We start from the raw sequence: 9,997 nt of genomic DNA, 5'->3' as shown, positions 1-9,997 counted from the left end.
CTCCTGCTAGCAGATTTTTTTCAGAGTTGACGTAATGTCCTCAAACACCCCCCCCCATTAAAAATAAGGTAAAGGGGAGCTTGCAATTCCCCCACTTCAGCCAATTCCGGCCCCTCTCTTTCCTAGCGGTCTGCCACTTCCCAACCCTTCCCCCAACTACAAAAAAAGTTTGACGACCGCAAAGGAAACCAAAAAAAGTTCTGCCCCAGGCCTGGCGGGCGATCAGCATCTCTTTTGTTCAGGGCGAACCCACAGCGCCCTGTGACGTCACCCACGCCCGGGCCAATTCCCCCACTTCAGCCAATTCCGGCCCCTCTCTTTCCTAGCGGTCTGCCACTTCCCAACCCTTCCCCCAACTACAAAAAAAGTTTGACGACCGCAAAGGAAACCAAAAAAAGTTCTGCCCCAGGCCTGGCGGGCGATCAGCATCTCTTTTGTTCAGGGCGAACCCACAGCGCCCTGTGACGTCACCCACGCCCGGGCCCCTCGGCTCGCGGTCGTCCGGGCCGGCGAGGGCGCCAGGGGGACGGAGGGACCTGCAGCCGCAACTTCTCTGGCCCTCTCCATCCCTTCTGTCCCTCTACCAGTCCCTTCCCCAGGGGACCTTGGAAGGGACTTTTCCCGCAGGTTGCAAAGGGAACCAAACTTGGTGGCCGCTGGCTTCCCCGGTGAGGGCGGCTCTCCTGCCACCGACTCAAGATGCTTAGGGGTCCGGGGCCCGGGCTGCTGCTGCTGGCCGTCCTGTGTCTGGGCATAGTGGTGCCGTCCACCGCGGCCTCGAAGAGCAAGAGGCAGGCTCAGCAGATCGTGCAGCCCCAGTCCCCGGTGACTGTCAGTCAGAGCAAGCGTGAGTACTGACCTAGGGGCTGTCGCTGGGATGGGACCAGAAAAGCCAACTAAAGTTGTGGCTGAAGTTTTGCGAGCGCGCGCGCGGGTGTGACTGTATGTGTGTGAGTGCGCTTTAAAAAAATTAAGAGAGAACAGCCTTGGACACAAAAAAGATCTTGGTTTGAGCACACTGATTGTGAGGGCTTAGGAGAAGATGATGCATTGGGCGACATGGGTCTGGGATATCTAACAGGGTCCTCAATTCTATTCATTCAAACTGACTTACGAATGAATCAGAACTCATTTAAAGAGAAAAATGTTTGTATGTCTATAAATTTCCGTTTGAGATCAGTGTGGTCCTTAACTGCTCCGTATTTTCCTTGTCACTAAATAATTGGTTAAATATTTTCAAAACGAGGGTGGGAAGAAGATAGAGGAAGCTATGTTTGAAAAATGGTAATCGGTTCAGATTGTTTTGGGTGCCCTCAGAATTCTTCCCCGAACCGAGGTTAAAACTCCTCATTCAGGTTTTTAGACGCACCCTCCCTTTTCCTGTGGCTAAATGAAATTTTAAAGTTGTTCGTGACTGGGATTTAGCTCAGTGGCACCACGCCTGCCTTGCAAGCACAAGGTCCTGAGTTCCATCCCTGATACGGAGAAGAAAAAAAAAGTTGTCCTTCTTGACTTATTTTTCCAAAAGAATATAGAAGTTCCTTGAATTTTAAAAATGTATTTGAGTTATCTACCTTTCAAAATGCTACACTTTGATGGAAACCCCTTGCCAGATGGAAATAACATCCTTGTGTACCATTTAGCCAATGAAGAGGGGAGGAGGAAGGGGGGGAGGGGGAGAGAAGGGAGAAGAAGAGAAAGAGAAGAGAAAAAAAGAAAAATATCCACCTACATAAATTGTGTTTAATTATTTGGAAAACTAGCTTCCATATCTGTCTCTTTGCAGAGTACTGATTTTAATCTCATGATATTCTGGTGGTTATTTTTCTGTGTTTGATACTCAGACTCATCAATTCAGTTGTGCAAGAAAATTCCATAATTTGGAAAAAAGAAGGGATGGAAATGTATTAACGCTTTCCTTCAATTATTTACAGCTGGTTGCTATGACAATGGGAAACACTATCAAATAAATCAACAATGGGAGCGCACCTACCTAGGCAATGCCTTGGTTTGTACCTGTTATGGAGGAAGTCGAGGTTTTAACTGTGAAAGTAAACCTGAACGTAAGTGGCTGGGAGCCTGATCGTTAATATCTTCTCATAGACAAGCTTTGCTTGTTAGTTAAACTTAGTATTAAGAAAAATCCATACACCACTATTCTAGTGAAATTACCTGTTATGTCTTCTGTATAAGCATATGATAAATGCTTCTATGTTCTTACTTTTACTTTTAAAACAACACAGATGTGGTGACTGCCTTGCAAGAGCAAGCACACGGACCTGAGTTTGATCCCTGGTACCCAAAAAACAAAACAAAAAACAACACAGATGTATTTCAAACTAGTTTATAAAACAGTTTTTTTGTTTTACTTTCCTAAATTTTTGATGAGAAAAATGAAAGCATTTGTGTGTGGCTCAAAGAAATTGATTATAAAAGTTGCATTTATGGGTGGTGGATTTAGCTCAGTGGTTTTGCCTCTTGCCTCACAAGCACAAGGTCCCGAGTTCGATCCCCAGTACCGAACAAACAAACAAAAACAAAAGTTGCATTTATAAGATCTTTCTCTGGGTTACTTATATAGTAAGGTGAATTGCCAGCTGCTGTTCAGTGTAAAACTATGAACACTTCCAAGTTCTCATACCTTTAGGGTCACTAATTTGCTTCTTGTAAACTATATACAAAGTCCTTCAGAGAAGAGCTGATGAGCCTAGCTTGGAAATACTTGATGGATTAACAAGGGTCAGGGCCTGGTGGGAGGAGGGGATGGACAAAGTGTTTGCTTTTTCTGTGGACCTTGGTTTGACTTCCTGAGTCAAAGATCGAAATCTGAAACCCTTTACAATCTAACTGGTCATGAGTTGGTATTTTGTATAATTTTTTCCTAAGAATTCTGTTCAATAGAAATTAACTTATAGACAATTTGAAAACTTGTCCAAGGTCAGAAACTGGCCTTATGATGGCCAAAGGTAAAAATCTTTAACTCTTGACTACTACTTGGAGTTGTGTTATGCTACTTACTCATAGAAGAGAAACATGGATTTTCCTTTGCATGGATTAGTGAACTAGAAAAGCTTTTGCAATTGTGAGGCTTACATGGATTTTTTCTTCCCTCAGCTGAAGAGACTTGCTTTGACAAGTATACGGGGAACACTTACCGAGTGGGTGACACCTATGAGCGCCCTAAAGATTCCATGATCTGGGACTGTACCTGCATCGGGGCTGGGCGTGGGAGAATAAGTTGCACCATTGCAAGTAAGGAAGACATTGTGTAAAATGATGATAAAAATATCATAAATAAGCATTTACCATCATTATCATTTTCTGTTATCCATGACTGGACATTCCTCACTTTAGGCTACCCCTGGTGATTAGTTACTCTTATGTGATCATTCATCTGGGTCTTGTGGTTCTGGAATATGGATGGATCTGAACACATGAATATGTGTACATAGTATAATCAAGGAGATGTCTTGTTTTCCATTTCATTAAAATGTGCTTAGAAGAGTTACCTATTTTAAATTACTCAGGCATCTTCAGCTCAGACAATATGATTTTAAATGATGTTCATGAACAGTGAATCAGCTGTGTACCCTTTCCTCTTCTTGTTTGCAACCTAGAGAACTCTTGCATCTCAGAAACAGCCTCATTTCTTTGTGACCAATAGGTCATACCCAGGAAGCTGATCTCCCCCACCCCCGGAGATAATATATCCAAATTTTGTTCAAGGAACTCCAGGAACTGGGCTGTATCTCATCAACTCTAGCATAATTAAGGAAATCTTTCCAGTATGATTCACTGGGTTACCAATGTTTTTTTATTAATACAGCATTTTTAGCCATCTCTTAATAAGTCATGTTAAAGGCTTTTCTTCAAAAGAACTAGTCAGTCCTTTGTGAATAGACCCAATCAACTTTTCCCACACTTAATGTTAGGGCTTTTTCCAAGTTTATAAGCAAATCTCATAGCGTTTATAGTGTAGTGTACAATTCTGCCTTTGGATGTGCCACTGAGTTTAATAGCCCAGAAAAGCATCAGAATTTCCATATTCAATGTGTGTATGTGCTTGCTTTCCACCAAAATGACCTTTGTTTTCTTAGGATAAAATATGCGGTCTCCGTACTCCTGAAAATTGGAATGTTACACCCAATATAGTCTATTCATTGAAGTGTTCTGAGGTGCAACCTTCTGTAACATGAGCCTAGGCTGTGCCTCCCACCCTTTCTTTTCTATTTTAGGACACAATTTCCTGTGATCTCTAAGGAGAACCAGAATTTATGACCCTTTTCTTTGTCATTCACATTTCTCTGTGGGTTCCCATTGTTTTTTAAGCAAGACATTTAATTGAATTTGACCCAAAGCAATCAGCTCTGTTAACTTTTCCCCTTTCTTAGATTAGAAAGCTGTTCTCTATTTCACTTTGTCCAATACAAGTCTTTATCCTAGGTGGAATGTGAGACTTTTTTCTTTAAATTCTATCACTCTCTCCTAATATTTGTCTTTTGTCTTAAACAGACCGTTGCCATGAAGGGGATCAGTCCTACAAGATCGGAGACACCTGGAGGAGACCACATGAGACTGGTGGATACATGTTAGAGTGTGTGTGTCTCGGCAATGGGAAAGGAGAATGGACCTGCAAGCCAATAGGTGTGTGACCTAGGGAAGGGTGAGGGGACAGGGTTGCATAATTGCAATGTTGGGTTGACCCCAAATTACAGCTATATGGACAAAAAAATCTGAGTTCCAATTTAAATAAACAAACAGTGAAATAGAAATTTTATTTCAAATAATGAAATGTTACATGATCTAAAGTCTTCTTTTTAAAAATCAGATCACAAAGTACTCACTACAAATAGAAGTCTTAATTTTGTTTCAAAAGCACAAGCCAGAGTTGATAGATTTAAGAAGTCAGTTCTTTAGTCCACATCTGACCCCAGATTCCTCCTTGGTCCAAGACATAAATTATTGAAAAGATAAAACCGATACTTTGACACATTTTTTGTTGTTGTTGTTGGAATGCACTGGACTGAAACACAAAATGGCATGTGCTTTGTCCCACCTTGATAATTTCTTTATGAAATAAAAATTCTGGAGCTTCTTTGAGTCTCAATCCTCCATGGAGCACTACAAGTTACAAGTCTAAAAGTGTTTTATTTTGTTTATTGTTCTGTAATTCAGAGGTTTTTATTTTGTGTTTATTTTTACAGAGTTCCAAATTTTACATAGCTTTCTTAGCATTCTATTTAGGCCATTTATAATTCCTAATTGGTCATTCATAATTAAGATTGGAATTTTGTGTGTGTAGTCTGCCACAGACCAGATGAATACATAGATTCTTTTCACTCAAAATGCTGGTGGGAAGCTTGGAATTGGCTGGAAATATGCAGTCCATGTACTCATTAGGACAGAATTTCTGCCTGCCAGCTGAGTTTGGGCCTCCTTTTGCTTTGGCTACTTAGTATGTGCTTAGTTACAGGGTGTGCCTTTCTTTCTGGACAGAGTGCTACTTAAAAAAATGTGGCTGGATTTTTGCTTACAAGCTATGCTTTAAATTATAGGGAGACTGCCCAATTCAAAATAACCCTTTTTGTTTTTTCTTCTAAATTTTTTTACAGCTGAGAAATGTTTTGATCATGCTGCTGGGACTTCCTATGTTGTCGGCCAGACCTGGGAAAAGCCCTACCAAGGCTGGATGATGGTGGATTGTACCTGTCTGGGAGAAGGCAGTGGACGTATCACTTGTACCTCTAGAAGTATGTTTCAGATCTGTATATGGAAGACTAGACCAGATACAGCTTTCTGGATTTCTAGGAAGAATTGCAATACTATGTCACTTAGAAAGCACTCAGTATACCAGTATGTTCTGGTAACTTCTGCATGTCAAGAAAAATTCCTTAACTCTGCTTCTTCAGAGAAAACTAAATAAATAGGAAAAACTGTTATTTCAGTAGGGTAAGGCTATCAGCTACTAAAAAGAATCTTCATATTTATTCAAATGCCAAGTGTGGGTGTGATTTTAATGAAGTTTAGTGGTCAATGTGCAATCTAAATTATCATTAAAAGTCTTTAAAGTATTACGGGCAAAAAGTCATTAAAATAGCATGCAAATGTATCTCTTGGCATGAAGTTACTGTTGACATGGAAATGAATGAGCTCTAAAGGTTTGATGTTTTCCTATGTTTGAAATTTAAATAAGGCATATTCATAAGCAAAATTGATGAAAATAAAAAGCATCTATCCCATAGATTAAATTGTTGACTCTGGAATTAGGTATAGTGGCTTTTACCTAAAGCTACCATAGCTAATTTGGTGAAGAAGCTGGCCTGAGGCATCCTTATTCTTCTTCGAAGACTGTCTTAAAATTTTAATTATTGCCTTTGGTTTTAAGCCTCCTTTTGTGGCATTTCAAGCTAACCACAACTCTAGAGCTTGTTAAAAAGCAAACGCCCATTGCTATCATTATAAATGAATTTAAAAATCAAATGTAAATATCCTGAAGCTATTTTACTTATCTAGCTTAAAATAGTTAACTATTTTTAAATACTTATCTAGATTCAAAATCTTTGCTAACAACAAAAATGAAACCCCATGAGAAACAGTAAGGGCTCTGACCAAGTATTCCCCAAAAACTTACTAATTCATTAGATCTTTTGTATTGAAAGTGTTATGATCATCAGACATCAAGAACTTTGTGGCAGTATTTCGTTAAAACAAATCAGAAATCTAATTCAAACTCTTTATTTAAAACATTTTTTATGAGCAACTGAGAAAAGTTTCTCAAAGAAAGATAATTTATTCCATGAAATTTTATAAGCACGGATTTTGTTTAGTGGATTTGGATGTTGGGCATTAACCCATCCTTAAAAGAATACTGCATAGATCAGAGAGATGGGGAGGGTTTATACATATTTATCATTTACCAAACTCAGGAGTTGGAGTTTTAGGAGAGATTTTGAAAATAATGCTGTGGAGATTCAGGGGATGATATAGTTTTAGCTGAAGACTTGGATGAGAAAATCTCCTATTAGCAGTAATACCTTGATTCAATCTTCGTTCTTATAGCAGATTGATGTAATTGTATGTTCCTACATCATCTGCCAAATTATTTTTTCTGCAACCCAGTAATTGCAGTAATTCACAAACAAATCATATTCTCTACATTCACACTGTAGTATATGAATGATGCTGCATTATAATTTAAATAGTCTCATAGCCAGACAAATGAACACATAGACTAATGATGTAGTTACCAATGATCATTTTTCCAGGACTAATCTCACTTTTCCATTAGAGGGGTAACCCTGAGCAATTAAAAAAAAAGAACATTTTTTTGATGATTTTTAAATAGGTGTTTTGGGTGAAGAAATGGTTAGTAACCTGAATTTTCTTTTACCTAACAAATGAAGAAAAAGGTACTACTGTCTTTTTCCAGTTTTGTTAGGGCGATTGAAACCTACTCGCTTCATTATTGTTTCTAGTGCTCTAAACAAAATTCCCTTTTGAAAGGAGAGCCATATAAGGCAGTTACTAAAAGGAAAGCTGGAAGATCTGAGGAGAAAAATAAAAGAATAATACATGCCAGAGAATGAATTTGATTAGATGAGTAGTATAAAAAGTATAAAGCAAAATAAAGGATAGATGATAAACAAGTTTTATCAGAGAGATGGAACTAGGCTAAACCACACAGGCTAAAACTAGGATAAACCCTTTACTCTGTAAAAAATGTAATCCCATCTTTCAGAAGTTTAGTATCCATGAGACCAGAACTGAATATGAATATATTGTCAAAAAGTGGGTTCCCAAGCATGAAACTGCTATGTTCCTTTGTTAGGTTCGGAATGACTACTTGGCCATCTTGACCTTATTTATGAATTTACATCCTTCCTTTCTAAAATAGACAGGTGCAATGATCAGGACACCAGGACATCCTACAGAATTGGAGATACGTGGAGCAAGAAGGATAACCGAGGAAACCTGCTCCAGTGCATCTGCACAGGCAATGGCCGGGGAGAGTGGAAGTGTGAGCGGCACTCATCCCTGCAGACCACATCCACTGGTGAGGCACAGGGCTGGCAGGGCCCGGAGGGGGAAGTGGCTTGAGAAGTGCTTCCGCAAGTCACCTTTCCCTTCACAACCCCGCTGAGAATTTTCAGAGTTTCACTAATAGGCTAAGATTATTTATAGATTAGTGGTAGTTAAAACTTTTCAATGCCCAGCTTTAAATCTTAGATAAAAATTAAAATGAAATGAAAATGGATCTTGGGAAGAGGGAAACAAATTTTTATAAAATGATAGGAGATGGGGGTGTAGCTCAGTGGTACAGTGTAAGCTTAGCATGCTTGAGGCCCTGATTCAACTCTCATCATCAAAACAACTAATAATAAAAATTTAAGAGTGAAAAAAGAAGTTTTAATTATTTCTGGTATGAAAAAAAGGATTTTGCATCATGGATATTAGTGTAAGTCTGAAGAAAGAACTGTGGCCATCACAGGTTTGCCCTTCTATTGTTCTTATTCTTAGTATGTTTTCATCAATTTTTGCTACACCATGTGCTAGTGTTGTTACTAACCCTTTTAGACATTTATTTAAGTAGAAATATTAATTTTTTCTCTTTTTGATGAGTTTTCATCTTGACCTTAGGAAAGTGAGCAAGATTAGACTTGAAGGTATCTTTGAGTTATTTAATAGCAATAAAATTGTTATTGACCAAAAAACCCCCAAAAAACAAAACAAAAATATCAAACTACTAAATAGATTAAAGGGGTCCCTGGGAATTAAATCAGCATAAACACTCAATAAATGTCAGCTATTGTATTAATATTACTCAGCAAAAAGGTTCCATTGTTCAAAAGAGTTTGAGGGCTGGGGAGTTTGAAAGACACAGGGTTAAAAAATACAGAATTTTCTCTATGGGTCTTCTATGTTCTTTTGCATAGTGATTCTCAACGTGGAGTGTACAGAGACAGAGATTTCTCCCCAATATGTGTGGCCCTGGGATCTTTCCTCTGGGAAGTACCTTTGGGTTTTAATGTCTAGCAGCATTTAGCTGCTGAACTTGGTCTACCAGCCCATCTAGCCTCAGTTTCTACTCTGAGGTGGGCCCTGGGCTTTCAGAGTTGTCAACTGTTTCTCCAACTTTGTGACATTCATTTCTCATGCCCTTAGGATCTGGTAGCCCCTTCACGGATATCCGAACAGCTGTTTACCAGCCCCAGCCTCACCCTCAACCTGTTCCATATGGCCACTGTGTTACAGACAGTGGCATGGTCTACTCTGTGGGGATGCAGTGGCTGAAGACACAAGGAAATAAACAAATGCTTTGCACCTGCCTGGGCAATGGCGTCAGCTGCCAGGAGACAGGTACATGTTCTTGTCTCAAAAAATAGTGCTGTAAACTTTATTTTTTAGTTTTTTTATGGCATTGCATTGATCTGCAACAAATGTAATGCAATAAAACAAGAAAAAGTTATAATCATGCCACACTGCAATGACAATCAAGAGTGTATTTGATACATTTTTTCTAATCTTTTTAATCTGTATATTTTCCTTCCAATCACGGAGATCAAACTATGTATTATCTTTATTTGCATGAAATGCTGCTACAAAGAGGATTGCTTTCTGAAGAGCTAATCATCGATACTTTATACTCTGAATCAGAAATTTTAGCAGCTTTGTAATACAACCATCTTTCAGTGGCCTAATGTATCTCTTCTAGATAACAAACATGATAATTACAGCAATAATGAATTAGTACATTTTAAAAAAGAGATTCTCCTAGAATAGCATCATACATTGTTTCTTCTGGCGCTGGTATAGTCGTACATATTCCTAGCATCTTTGAACAGCATCCTTAATTCATCTGTGTTAATTGGCTTTACAAATAGAGAAACTGAGGCATGATAGCAGAAGTGGAAACAAAGAACATCAGCAGAACTCCAGTCCATGCTCTATCCCACAGCAGGCATTGTTTCCTGAGTAATGTATTTTGACTGAAATTATC

The 9,997-nt window shown here is 39.0% G+C and overlaps 1 protein-coding gene across 9 annotated transcripts in view; it reads left to right on the top strand.

Moving 5' to 3' along the window:
• Positions 1–519: 519 nt before the first annotated feature.
• Positions 520–9,997, top strand: part of Fn1 (fibronectin 1) — a 66,338-nt gene continuing 56,860 nt past the window's right edge. For 8 of the 9 annotated variants that reach the window (XM_010616020.3, XM_010616019.3, XM_010616015.3 and 5 more), the window contains exons 1-7: positions 597–847; positions 1,935–2,063; positions 3,115–3,252; positions 4,513–4,644; positions 5,613–5,750; positions 7,895–8,053; positions 9,163–9,357. In XM_010616020.3, coding sequence (XP_010614322.1) covers positions 700–847; positions 1,935–2,063; positions 3,115–3,252; positions 4,513–4,644; positions 5,613–5,750; positions 7,895–8,053; positions 9,163–9,357 — 1,039 coding nt within the window. In that variant the 5' untranslated portion in view covers positions 597–699. Of the gene's footprint in view, positions 848–1,934; positions 2,064–3,114; positions 3,253–4,512; positions 4,645–5,612; positions 5,751–7,894; positions 8,054–9,162; positions 9,358–9,997 lie in introns of all 9 variants that reach the window. The other variant, XM_010616017.3, reaches the window with a different exon arrangement.

Source organism: Fukomys damarensis, unplaced genomic scaffold, assembly GCF_012274545.1.
Source record: "Fukomys damarensis isolate Sample0158 unplaced genomic scaffold, DMR_v1.0_HiC HiC_scaffold_16, whole genome shotgun sequence".
NCBI lineage: Eukaryota > Metazoa > Chordata > Mammalia > Rodentia > Bathyergidae > Fukomys > Fukomys damarensis.
Note: the sequence above shows the minus strand (reverse complement) of the source record. Positions and strands in the feature narration are given on the sequence as shown.